The 13,796-nt window shown below is 38.3% G+C and overlaps 1 protein-coding gene across 1 annotated transcript in view; it reads left to right on the top strand.

The window, feature by feature from the left end:
• PPP1R16B (protein phosphatase 1 regulatory subunit 16B) overlaps positions 1 to 7,309 on the top strand; it is a 77,282-nt gene extending 69,973 nt beyond the window's left edge. The window contains exons 9-10 of the mRNA XM_063297176.1: positions 4,552 to 4,720; positions 5,348 to 7,309. Of these exons, the coding sequence (XP_063153246.1) occupies positions 4,552 to 4,720; positions 5,348 to 5,869 (691 nt within the window). The 3' untranslated portion in view covers positions 5,870 to 7,309. The remainder of the gene's footprint in view (positions 1 to 4,551; positions 4,721 to 5,347) is intronic.
• Positions 7,310 to 13,796: the final 6,487 nt, after the last annotated feature.

The following is a 13,796-nucleotide window of genomic DNA, read 5'->3' as shown; positions in this document are numbered from 1 at the left end:
TTGCAGTCCAAGGCACTCTCAGAATTTTCCTCCAACACCACAGTTCAAAAGCATCGATCTTCCTTCGCTCAGCCTTCCTTATGGTCCAGCTCTCGCAGCCATATGTTACTACAGGGAACACCATTGCTTTAACTATGCAGGCCTTTGTTGTCAGTGTGATGTCTCTGCTCTTAACTATTTTATCGAGATTTGTCATTGCTCTTCTCCCAAGGATTAAGCGTCTTCTGATTTCCTGACTTCAGTCAGCATCTGCAGTAATCTTTGCACCTAGGAATACAAAGTCTTTCACTGCTTCTACATTTTCTCCCTCTATTTGCCAGTTATCAATCAAGCTGGTTGCCATAATCTTGGTTTTTTTGAGGTTTAGCTGCAAGCCAGCTTTTGCACTTTCTTCTTTCACCTTCATCATAAGGCTCCTCAGTTCCTCTTCACTTTCAGCCATCAAAGTGGTATCATCTGCATATCTGAGGTTGTTAATGCTTCTTCCAGAGATTTTAACTCCAGCCTTGGATTCCTCAAGGCCAGCTTGTCGCATGATGTGTTCTGCATACAAGTTGAATAGGTAGGGTGAGAGTATACAGCCCTGCCGTACTCCTTTCCCAATCTTAAACCAGTCCGTTGTTCCGTGGTCTGTTCTTACTGTTGCTACTTGGTCGTTATACAGATTCTTCAGGAGGCAGACAAGATGACTTGGTATCCCCATACCACTAAGAACTTGCCACAGTTTGTTATGGTCCACACAGTCAAAGGCTTTAGAATAGTCAATAAAACAGAAATAGATGTTTTTCTGAAACTCCCTGGCTTTTTCCATTATCCAGCGGATATTGGCAATTTGGTCTCTAGTTCCTCTGCCTTTTCTAAACCCAGCTTGTACATCTGGCAATTCTCGCTCCATGAACTGCTGAAGTCTACCTTGCAGGATCTTGAGCATTACCTTACTGGCATGTGAAATGAGTGCCACTGTTCAATAGTTTGAACATTCTTTAGTGTTCCCCTTTTTTGGTATGGGGATATAAGTTGATTTTTTCCAATCTGATGGCCATTCTTGTGTTTTCCAAATTTGCTGGCATATAGCAGGCATTATCTTGACAGCATCATCTTGCAAGATTTTGAACAGTTCAGCTGGGATGCCGTCGTCTCCTGCTGCCTTGTTATTAGCAATGCTTCTTAAGGCCCACTCAACCTCACTCTTCAGGATGTCTGGCTCTAGCTCACTGACCACACCGTCAAAGCTATCCCCGATATTGTTATCCTTCCTATACAGGTCTTCTGTATATTCTTGCCACCTTTTCTTGATCTCTTCTTCTTCTGTTAGGTCCTTGCCATCTTTGTTTTTGATCATACCCATTTTTGCCTGGAATTTATCTCCAATGTTTCTAATTTTCTGGAAGAGGTCTCTTGTCCTTCCTATTCTATTGTCTTCTTCCACTTCCGCGCATTGCTTGTTTAAAAATAATTCCTTATCTCTTCTGGCTAACCTCTGGAATTTTGCATTTAATTGGGCATATCTCCCCCTATCACTGTTGCCTTTTGCTTTCCTTCTTTCTTGGGCTACTTCTAGTGTCTCAGCAGACAGCCATTTTTCCTTCTTGGTTTTCTCTTTCTTTGGGATGTATTTTGTTGCTGCCTCCTGAACAATGCTGCGAACTTCTGTGCAGAGTTCTTCCGGGACCCTATCTACTAAGTCCAGTCCCTTAAACCTATTCTTCACCTCCACTGCATATTCCTTAGGAATATTAGTGAGCTCATATCTAGCTGATCTGTGGGTCTTCCCTAATCTCTTTAGTCTGATCCTAAATTGTGCAAGAAGAAGTTCGTGATCTGAACTACAGTCAGCTCCAGGCCTTGTTTTTACCGACTGTACAGATGTCCGCCACCTTTGGCTGCAAAGGATGTAATCAATCTGATTTCGGTGTTGTCCATCTGGTGAAGTCCATGTATAAAGCCGTCTCTTAGGTTGTTGGAAGAGAGTGTTTGTTATGCAGAGTGAATTGTCTTGGCAAAATTCTATCAGCCTATGTCCTGCTTCATTTTGTTCTCCCAGGCCATACTTACCTGTAATTCCAGGTGTCATTTGACTGCCCACCTTAGCATTCCAGTCTCCTGTGATGAAAATAACATCTCTTTTAGGCGTGTCGTCCAGTAGGTGCTGCAGATCCTCATAGAACTGCTCTACTTCAGCTTCTTCAGCATTTGTGGTTGGGGCGTATATTTGGATCACTGTGATGTTAGATGGCTTGCCCTGAATTCGAATTGAGATCATTCTGTCGTTTTTTGGGTTGTATCCAAGCACTGTTTTAGCCACTTTACTATTAATTATGAAGGCTACTCCATTTCTTCTGTGGTCCTCTTGTCCACAGTAGTAGATCTGGTGGTCATTTGATGTGAAGTGGCCCATTCCAGTCCATTTCAGTTCACTGACGCCCAGAATGTCTATCTTTAATCTTGACATCTCACCAATAACCACATCCAATTTGCCCTGGCTCATAGATCTTACATTCCAGGTTCCAATGGTGTGTTGATCCTTAGAACATCGGATTCGCCGTTCACCACCAGCACCGTCGGCCGCTAGCCATCCTTTCGGCTTTGAGCTAGCTGCGTCATCATGTCTGGGGCTAGTTGAACTCCTCCTCTGTTCCTCCCCAGTAGCATTTTGACCATCTTCCGACCTGGGGGTCTCATCTTCCGATGGTATACCGACATATCTCTGGTTGTACTGATCCATTTAGTTTTCACGGCAAGAATACTGGAGTGGGTTGCCATTACCTTCCCCAGGGATCGCATTTAGTCTGACCTCTCTGTCATGACCTTCCCGTCTTGGGTGGCCCTTCACGGTTTAGCTCATGGCATCATTGAGGTGCTCAAGCTCCAGCACCACGACAAGGTAACGATCCTTTGCTGAAGATAATACCGTTTACTAATATTTTATATAAAATTACAAAATCACCAAAAACAATGGGGAAAAAAATGAGAAGGCCCAAAACAGTCAACATGTATAAACCAATAAACAGACACAAATATTCCAACTGGAATGCTCACTAATAGATATAATGCTGACTATACACGTTTTGGCTTATTAGCCTTCATCAGTAATCAAAAATATAACTAACAGACTGAATGTAGTTCTGGACAAGTTTATACCAAGATAGCCAAGCTATATTCAAGTAAGTACACTGGCTGAGCCAATCATACTGTTTTCCAAGATGGGAAATCCATATTATGTCCTCTAGTTCTATATCCCTCTACCTTTCTATTGTCCCTTTTCTATGCAGATAGACATACTTATAAACAAAGTACTGGGCTGAATCCAGCCACCATTTTCACAGTCTAACAAAACAAAAGCTCTCTCTTGACTTCTGTTCTATTGATTATGCATGGGTTCTGAGTCACTTATCCTTGATTTAAGCCGATTGCTTTACATTTTGAGTAATCTGGAAACAGTTTCATGCAATGTAGAATGGATAGCAGCAGGTTTAGGTGAGAGGAGGATGCCTTCTTTTGTATTAGCTAGAGGAACATGTGATGATGTTTTGAACCAGGAGTATTGCCCAAGCCAGTATGGACAATGGAGAGGGATGCTGCAGGTTGTAACTACAACTGAAGTACCAGATTGAAATCTTGGAAAGCCATAAAAAGAACAGTTCATTAAATGAAACAGCAGGATATTCCCCAGTTATAATTAGGATATAGGTGTGATCTTGGCCTAATTAATATCCTGGCATATGATCTGTAAGAGAGCCAGTTTGGTGTGGTTAAGGCATCGTGTTGGAAACCAGGAGACCGGGAGTTCTAGTCCTGCCTTAGGCACAAAGCCAGCTGGGCGACCTTGGGCCAGTCACTATCTCTCAGCCTTAAGAAGTAGGTAATGGCAAACCACTTCTGAAATCTTGCCAAGAAAACTGCAGGGACTTGTCCAGGAAGTCACCAGGAGTCAGCACTGACTTGAAGGCACACACACACAAAGAAAAGTAGGTTCATATTCTTTGAATAATTTAAATGTTGTACAATATTTAAATGCTGAAGAAATGTTATCTGATAGAAACTGTAAGAAAATTAATCTTACAGTCCAAAAAGCTCTCTTAATGTTTGTATGTGTGTGTGCACAGGTGTCACGTACTTAGTATTTCGTTCAGTAATATGTGATAAAAGCAACTGCAGGATTCATAATTACTAGAGTAACGATTTGCAGGTTGACTTTATATTTACATGATCAAATAGCTGGCTGAAAAATTCTAAACCTAGTACGTATAACAGAAATGGACTTAACTTTAAGTGAGGGAGCAGTTCAGTGTGTGTTATGCATGAATAAGTATTCATCCATGAATTTCAGTTCCATGATGGTTGACAATCTACTTTTGAATAAATTAAAAAAAATGACTCGTGAGTACCACCTGGTGTTAGAAAACTGTGGTCCATTTCTGCTCAGGTATACAGTCTTTCCTCCTTCAGAATAGTACAGCTGGGAATGCAGCTATAGAAAAATGTCCATTCCATTCCAGCAAGTCACCATTTTAGTAAGTCTTTTCCTCTCCTCTTTACATCCTGTCCTAGAAAAGTGGTGCGGAGGGCAAGCCTTTCAGATCGAACAAACCTTTATAGGAAGGAATATGAGAAGGAGGCCATCATCTGGCAGCAAATGGAATCTTCTGAGGAACAAAGAACTTCTGATTACAATAGTGACATTCGGGAGGCTTCCTCTAACCAAGAGAACACAGATCCAGTAAGGAAAACTAATAATTACTAAATTCTTCTGTTCATATTAAAGCATTTCCAATCAGGAGACCCTGTGAGTCTTATGGAAATAACAGTTGCATAACTAAAACTCATGTTAACCAAAGCATACATGCTCTACTATGCAATCTTCTATATTTCCCTCTAGGTCTTATGTGAACATCATTACTGGCCCCTCACTATGCCTAAGAGAAAAATTATTCTTTATAGGATCCTTTCAGTGGAAAAAAAAGCCACATATTAGTTTAACATATAGCAGAACTGCACAATTTCTTCTGGGTTGTATTTAGCCTTTGAGTGGTATGGTAGGGGCATAATAAGTACGGCAAGGAAAAAACTATATTTGACTTAACGTGATTACCGTCTTGTCAAATAATGTAATATTTTTCCTCCCATTAAAAATTCAATTTGATAAGAACTTTTGGGGGTCTCTGGGAGTCACACCAAAGGTTCTGGGATATTTCATGTGGTCCTGAGCCCGCAGGTTGGATACCTATGTAATAGAGACAAGGGGTTGATTGTGTAATGCAAGAAAATCAGTAAACATGGGCAAACTGTTGGTTGCCTGATAGATGGAAGGGCAAAGCTACCCTTCATATATATTTTTCTGTTTCAGAACTTGACAGCTGATACAGCTATAATCCTTCCAGAGTTGGTAACCAAAGGAACACAATGTGATTCAGAAAATCTGCTTCAGAATGGACTCAGCCTACCCTCCATCCCTTACCAATACTCTGTTCCAAATGGAGATGTTTGGATAATGCATTCAGCCCTGGACAATGATGCAAGCCACGTATTGCCCTACAGTACCCCTGGGGTCTCTGACTCTCATCACATCTGGGATGAGTACAAAGAAAGGAGCCACCAAACCCTTTCTGAACTGAAACGGCAGCGAGCAGCAGCCAAGCTTCTCAACCACCCCTTCATCAGCACACACTTTGGTAGCAGTGTAGGAGACTCAGTGGAAAACGGGGGAGAAGCTAAAGAGCATCTGATTAGTTCCAGGATGCCTTCCTGTACGTCTAATGGAACTTCAGTTTATTATACCATGTCAAGTGGTGACCCACCTCTCTTAAAATTCAAGGCTCCCATGGAAGAAATGGAAGAAAAGGTGCATGGCTGCTGCAGGATTTCCTGATCTCAGTTTATCCCTACCAAGCTGGTAGGCATGTTGCATCTACTACTGAATCTTCAGTTTTACTACTGCAGGATCACAGAATCTGGTTCAGTCATCTAAGACTAGGCTCTTCAAGGTTTATGCATACCTAGCTCCATATTTTGTTTTTGCAGTTTCATTAAAAATCGAGCATGTGTAGGTGGAAAGAGAGGTCAAAGTGAAACTCTTTACACATACTTTTATGTACTAGATAAGAGATTGTTCATTTGATTACAACTCTAATCTGATTTGAGATATTTATGGGCTTCTGTGGCCATAATGTTCTTAAAAACCAACACATGAGGAATAAATTCTTTTGACATTGGTACACCATTACTGACAATACTCTTACAAGCAGACTAGGTAGACAAGAAAGGACCCAGTTTCTCTGTGTAAGATTTTGCACACGAAGATATATGCACTTTATGATAACAACCAGTCTGAAAACTTAGTCTCTAATGTGACTGCACTGTTGGAATATTATCCATCTTATTGCCAATTTTTTTTTGCCATCGTTTCATAGTGTTCATTTTATAAAATAATGAAGTAGGCTTCTATGCAGGTTTTCAGCTCTTTTAAGAAAGAGGTGATTTTTTTTCAGCTCCTTAGAGGAGCAATACACTTAAAAGGAGTTCATGCTTTATGCCTAGCCTTCTCCATTGATAATCCCTTTTAGTTTGCACTTGAGAATATTTTGATATGCATTACAGTACTGCAGCAAATTTTAATTCCTGATGTTCCATCAGAGAACTACCATTTTTGATTTTTCTCCAACTTCTATTGGGAAGGAGATTTGCAGGGAAGTTATTTTCTTCCATTCTTTTCAGTGTTACGTCTTGCTGCTTGTACTATTATTTGATTAGTCTGTTCTGCTGTGCATATAAAAGAACTCCCTTGAAATGGCTTTTAAATATTACATCTTGTACTAGGGTTTGAGGGTGGGGGGTGGCCATCATTTTAAGTTTCACTGCAACTTTCAGCTAATTCTCTGCGACTACCACTTTCTGTTTTTTGTCTGATCAAGAAATTGGTGGCCAGAATTTATATGCTGGAATTTAGTTGTATTCAAATGTGATCTTCGTTCTTGAGTCAGGTTCTCCTCATTGTAACACATTTATCTAGCCTTCTTTTACCTGATGCTATCCAATTGTGTTAGGAATATAGTACTGAGAATTCTCTGCCAGCACCTGGAGGATAAAGCTTGGGAAAAGCTGCACGTTTCCCATCTTACAGTGTAAGGGTGTTGTGCATTACTCCACTCCACAGAAGCACATGCAATGACATTTGTCGCAAGTATGACACATAAGGAGGTTTTAACATTGAACAGCCACTTATATCTAGCAATAATGTTTGAATTTGCAGGTGACCAGCACCATAGCCAAGTGGTGGAAGCTTGATTGTCAATTGCAGATAAATATGTGTTCTCATCATTTCAGTTTGCAGAAAGGAATGCTGATCACTGATGGTCTATTCTTTGCACATTTAATCTCTTGACTCAGACCTGACTTAAGAAATAGTAGTGGTTTAATCTTAATTCTCCATATATAGTCTACTTTTTTTTTTGAGTGAAAGGAAAATGTAGTAATTTCTGAAATCCTTCATGTTGCATCTGTTGTCCTCTTCCATCAATTGAAGATTAGACTTGGAATTCTCTTGCTAAAACCCAAAGTCTATATTGCTTTGGCAACCATTTTGCAAGCAAGAAAGCTAGTTTTTCTGAAACAGGGAAAATAATATATAACATATAGCTGTCTGAGAGGCAGACTAGGCAACTTAGTCTTTCCCAATATATACCCAAGAATGTAATTTTTAGAATTATAGGGCTTTTAAAATTATATATCTATATATCTGTATTGCACATGATGAAGGGGAATGTGTCATCTGAAAAGGTGATTGCAGTTTTATGAAATAAGTTCTGTAGGTCTGAACTATACTTAAGACGTAATGATGAGAAGCAGTCTTCAAGATAGGAAAGTAAGAGCAGCTGTGTATTGGCAAAGTATTCGTGATTAAAATTTCTGTTTTGGCAATGAGAATCTCATATCTCATTTAATTCATGATGTTGGAAAAGTGTCTCCTAAGTGTGGCACTTAGAGCTGAGAAATAAAATAGTTGAAAATGTCACCTATAATTCAATATTCAGTCAATTTTGTACTTGCAAACATAACAAAAGCAATTGTCTAAGTTGTATTTAGTTTATATTTGCTTCAAATTTTCAAAAAAGATAGACCTCCAAATTGGAGAACAAGGGTAATTCTGAAAGAAAACCATTTTGGTGGACTTTTTCTCTTTTAAGTAAATTGTCAGGCACATGCTTTCTCTGAAGTTTTCTACTTAAAGATCTGTACATCTGATCATGTAATCGTGGTTCTATATTTTCATTCAAAAGTTGTAAGTCACAGTTGTAAAGTGTCGTTCATAATATACAGTATAATATACTGTAGGCATCAAGGACAGTTTAGCAGCACAGCAATCTTCCTTCTTGTCCAACAGTTTTAAGAATAGTTCTGTAGTTAGTAGCAAGAACACAGGTGTTTAACAAAAATCCTCAGCATCAACATCAAATTATAATTTGTAGGGACCATCACAGTAAATCTATGTAGGATCAGTAACTGTATGTAAAAGAGAAAAGAATGTTAAGTGCCTTGGGTCCTGACCTAGCTTCTTTCTGCTTGTAACTTTCTTGGGGTTTTCCACCACTTGTATATTTAATTTTTTTCAAGAAGAAAAAATAGCAGCATCAAATCTTTAGCTATTTTTGTGTATTCTATCTGGAAGCACTCATAGATTCTTCTAATACTACAAGTAGCGCTATAATAACAAGACATGCAGTCCCACTTAAATTGGGCTCCAGCCAAATTCAATTACCTCAACATGCGATTACACAAAGACAAGAAAATTACATTTGGGTGTAAAAGTTTCCAGTTTCTGCCCCCTATGTCAGAAGAGCATGATGTTTAAAATGTTTCAATATAGTGAGGAATATTTAACCTAAATATTAAAGACTGAAGAGCTTTGAGCAGACATCTAATGTAATTTTCCTCACCAAAAATCTGAACATGACAGAAAGCAAGAGCCATTTCGCATATGTTGTGGCAAATTGCCTGCTGAACAAGCATGTTGGACTCTCATTGTGAAGTTGCAATCCTATGCTCTGTAACTCAGGAGGGAGCCCTGATAAACATTATAAAGCTAACATCCAAGTAAACATTTGTAAGACTGCACAGTGACAATGCAATCCTATGTATGTTTACTCAGAGGCCTGGGTATGCTCAGTGGATTCACTAACGTGTGAATTGGAGGACTGCAATCTCAGTTAATTATAAGCACTTAATTGTTATTACTTTGAATTGATTACTTATGTGTATATGTTTTAAATCAGTTAACTTATTGGTTTATCAGGCAGGAAACAGATTACAATGTCAGGGTGTTCAAGTCCACACAAACAGGCTATAGCCTAATATATAGAATGTTGTGAAAGGAAAGCTGTAAACTCAGCTAGAAGGTTTTGGGGTAGGTGAAAAGTATAACTGCACTGGGGAATTTCAAATTTTCTTAGGGGGCTGACACTAATAAAACTTGTAATTTTCACAGTTCTGAATCGTGGAAGAATCATTATACAGTACTTAAATCTGCTTTCTAGTACAGTCTTCTCCAATGTATGTAGTGCCTGATTTTTTAAAATCACCTCTTTTGTAAACCTATATATGCAGAAGTGTAAGGTATTTACTATTCTTTTACCAAGTGGGAGAACAGTAGAAAATGTCTCTATGTAGTTCCTTTAAATGCTGTTTCTTTATTAACTTCTTGAATTTATCTCAGCCCTTTAATATCTAGTATGAATATTCTAAATACAAGTCTGTCATGCCCTCAGCTGGAGAGTAAAGATACTACACAGTACATGTTTCAGACATTTGATGCAGGATTCACATTATCAGAATAACTGCAACAATTTTTGAAGGCATAATCCAATGGTAGTCCTCCAAGTATTGTTGAATTCCAACTCCTGGCTTTAATAGCTAACAGAGATCTCATGGGAGTTGTGCAGATACATGTTCCTCGCACTTGGTATAGACTTTAGAGAATCAATTATTTTATCAGTATGACTGGCTCAGATTTATGAGTTTTATTCCTATCTACCTGAAAAATGTGTTTTTACTTCTCTAATCTGTAAATTCACTTAAAAGAACACTCATACCATATTCCAAATGATACATGGTAGGCCCCAAGTGCAGTTTACATTTTTTCTGTGTAAGTGAGCCCTGAGACACCTGAGGAAAACCAAATCATACAGGTTGCTATAAATCCCAAGTTGTCATTTCAAAACCAGGTTTGCCATGCATTGCAGCAAGTTTATTCCTGTGATCACTCTAAAAAAATTTATGGAATCAAAATATTTTTAGACAACCTCAGCTGTTTATTTTGCATATAGGTGTGTTGAAAAAAACATCCATTAACAAAATCTGTATTTTGCTAATAATTGCAAGCTTTAGGGTTTTTCAATCTTCCTCAACTTGGTGAACTATTCACCTTGGTGAAGTTGGAGCTGAAGATAACAATTGGAGAACTGAGTGTTGTAGACATGTGGTCTGTGTTTTAGATTATGCAGAAGGATATGTAAGTTTTATTGTATGAAGCAAACAAAAATGCTTGTAAACAAGAAGGTGCCTTCCAGATAGGTATCTGTTGTTTTTAGGAGAATACAATGGTATGGCCAAATGGGTTTTTATAGAATGTAATTCTAGTCATATTTATTTTGTGACTTTTGAAGTTGATCCCTATTAAAAAAAATCCATTCAGCCATTCCAGTAAGTTCTCCTATCAGCAATGGAACGCATCCACAATTCACCCAAAGATTTTCCCTGTATGCATGGGAAATATATCTAATGAGAATAACCAGTATTTTAAGGTTTTAGCAGATGGAATCTTTTATAATTTAAATAGCTTTCCCTATGTCTCTCTTTCTTTTTTGGAAAGGATTCTGTTAACAATCTATAGATCCAACTTGTTTTAAGATTTTGAAATGACAAACAAAACAAAAATCCCTATGAGTTATTCTTGTAGCATAGGATCTGACCATCTTTATTCCTCTCCCAGGCCATGGCCTGTCAGTTCGGTATTTCAAATTTCCAGTAGCATCCTAGTCTTTGCTGTAAAAAAAAAGAAAAATGTCTAGTGTCCTTGGAACACTACTGCTTTTTAATCAAGGGGCCTGTTAAAAATGGACTCCATTATCATTTTAAGACAGATTGTTTTAATGGTTATTCTGGCATGAGGTAAATGTTTACACAATAGCTTAGCAGCAACATTTTTCAGCATTGTCTGGGAAAGGAAACTGGTGACACACCCACAAACAGCGAAGATAAGCTACATTCACAACATGTCAACAGTTTGATCAGCCTTTGCAGTCATGACTTCAAGGATTTCATTGAAAGATTTACCAAAAGGAAAAAGGACTGTATTAGAGGATGGGTGGGTGGTGGAGGTAAAGAACACACACCTGTATATATAAGCAGCACAGTGTATATAGATGTCATTTTGGCCCATCAAATGATATATTAAAAGTTTTAAAGGAATGATTATTTGCTATTTTTATGGAAATCTTGTATGATGTATGAAAAGATGGTTGTTCCGTAACTAGTTGAAACAATATATAAAGTCTCAAATTGCCTCACAAATCTGATGGCATGGGGTATGTATGTCAGTATTAGTTTCTGCCTTTGATTAAGTGAAAAGTTTTTAATATAAACTATTAAATTTCTTTTATTAACAGGAAAACAGATGAGTGTTGGTTCTTTGTGCTTATTCAAAAATAATACAGGAAAGGATCATGCCTGCAGAGCTTTGATATCTCTCTGCCTGTATATAAGCAGTGTCTTTTAGCAATAATCTATTTTGTTGCCTTGCAACATGACCTAAAGTAGGAGGAGGCAATCTGCAGCACTACAGTTGTTGCTGAACTGTAACTCCAGCTTTTCCTGGGAACCTGGCCAGTAATGTATTAACACTGACCTAAAGTTTCCTGATCTACCTGCCTTGATGAAGCTGACCAGATCCAGGTTCAAGTCAGTACTGGCTGAGAGACCAATGTAATCTATTGTAAATTCTGTGGAAAAAAAGGTGGGATATAAATAAATCCAAAGATTATGGTCAGGATTCAGAATGTAATGGTGGCTTTGTTCACAAAGTACAGGGGGGTTTGGCATTCTTAATTACATTGAAACATACTCAGACAACACATGGATTTATAGTTGGGAATAAAAAGAATCTTTTATCAGCATGCACCTTATAGTTGGCACTGTACTGCACTTATTTTCTCTTCGTTCAATAGAATTTATTCCTTGGGATTCCTAGTAAGGGACTCTTTGGATTTGTTCTATTGAACCAGACCTACCTTACCTAGCACTTTGTGGCCAGACAGATCTATCTATCCATCTATCTCACAAGAAGGAAAATATTTCCTTCTACTTGCTTATTGATGTTGATGGATTATATAAGCATTTATTTTTCTTTCAAGGGGCAGCTAGACCCAGCTATAGGCCTATTCATGTATAGAGACAGACAAGGAATCATGCCAGTCAGCCCACCTGGGGTGATGCATCTGCTGGTCACATGCATACCTAGCAAGAGTCCCCTTTTTGGGAGAGATGGGCAGTGATAGAAATTTGAAAAATAACTAAAGACTGCACGTTCCTCTTCTCTCTCGGCCCTATATGTCTACAGCTTATGTATGAAAGGCTTTCCCATAGAATGGAAAACCTAGAGTGAATCATGTTCCCAATCAAAAGGAAAATTACCACACATGATTTTGTCTTTCAGACTAATATATGTAATAGTGAGTAAAACAGAAGGCTAAAGTAACTCCCATAAAAGGAAAAACCACAACATTTTGATTTTTTAATTTGGAGATATGATTCTGGGGAAAGGATAAATACATAAACTCTTGTGCTGGGTAGAAAAAGCAAAGGAACATAAATTCTTCCTCTTATGCAATAGTAGACCCCAGGGTCATCTACTGAAACTACATGTGAGGCTCCAGGATCAATAAACAGAAATACTTTTATACATAACACACCATTAAACTATGGATTTCATTGCCACCAAATAACAACTACCAATTTAGAGTACTTTAAAAGAACTGGACAAATGTATAGTGGAGATCTTTATCAGCAGGTCTTAGTTGTGAGAACTTTACTCTAAAATTATAGGCACATGCCTTAAATGTCAGTTGCTAGGAAGCATCAGTCAAAGAGGGTTCTTATCCTCATGCCCTAATTGTGAATTTTCAAGATGCATTTGTTTAACCACCGTGAGCCACAAAAGGCTGGAAAAGATAGTCTTTGGCCTGATCTAGGAAACATCTTAAGTTCTCACACAATTCAAATGGAGTTAATTCCTTGGGCCAGGCTGACACACCCTGTGAAAAAATGTTGGAAACACTAATTGCCAAACAACTTCAACTATTCAATAGGCACACTTTTCCATCTGAATCATAAAACTCTTGCTGCACTGTTTGCTGACTTAATATCAAAGTTTAGTTTAATATGTCTATCTGCATTACATGTTACCAAGTTGCTCTGTCAGATTTTCTTGAAAGTTTCATTACAGGTAGGAAAAATATGTGAGCAGAAGCAAGCATCCACATGAATATCTATAGCTCAATGAGAAGCCACATATGAAAACTGCACAGCAAAAACGTGATTCCTCCCTTTCCATCAGATGTAGCTGTGTACATGGGGTCTCTTCAAAAACTAACAGGCTCTATAATTTTTAAAGGGAGAATATGTAGAAGCTAGAACCACTCCCTCAGTGCAGTTACATAGTTTTGAGAAGGGCACACTTCTGCTAGCAACAGTCAGCAGTGTAATACCTGTAGGGTGAGCTGAATTCTGAATACACCTTTAATAGT

The sequence above is a fragment of the Candoia aspera genome, chromosome 3 (genome assembly GCF_035149785.1).
Source record: "Candoia aspera isolate rCanAsp1 chromosome 3, rCanAsp1.hap2, whole genome shotgun sequence".
Classification (NCBI taxonomy): Eukaryota; Metazoa; Chordata; class Lepidosauria; order Squamata; family Boidae; genus Candoia; species Candoia aspera.
Note: the sequence above shows the minus strand (reverse complement) of the source record. Positions and strands in the feature narration are given on the sequence as shown.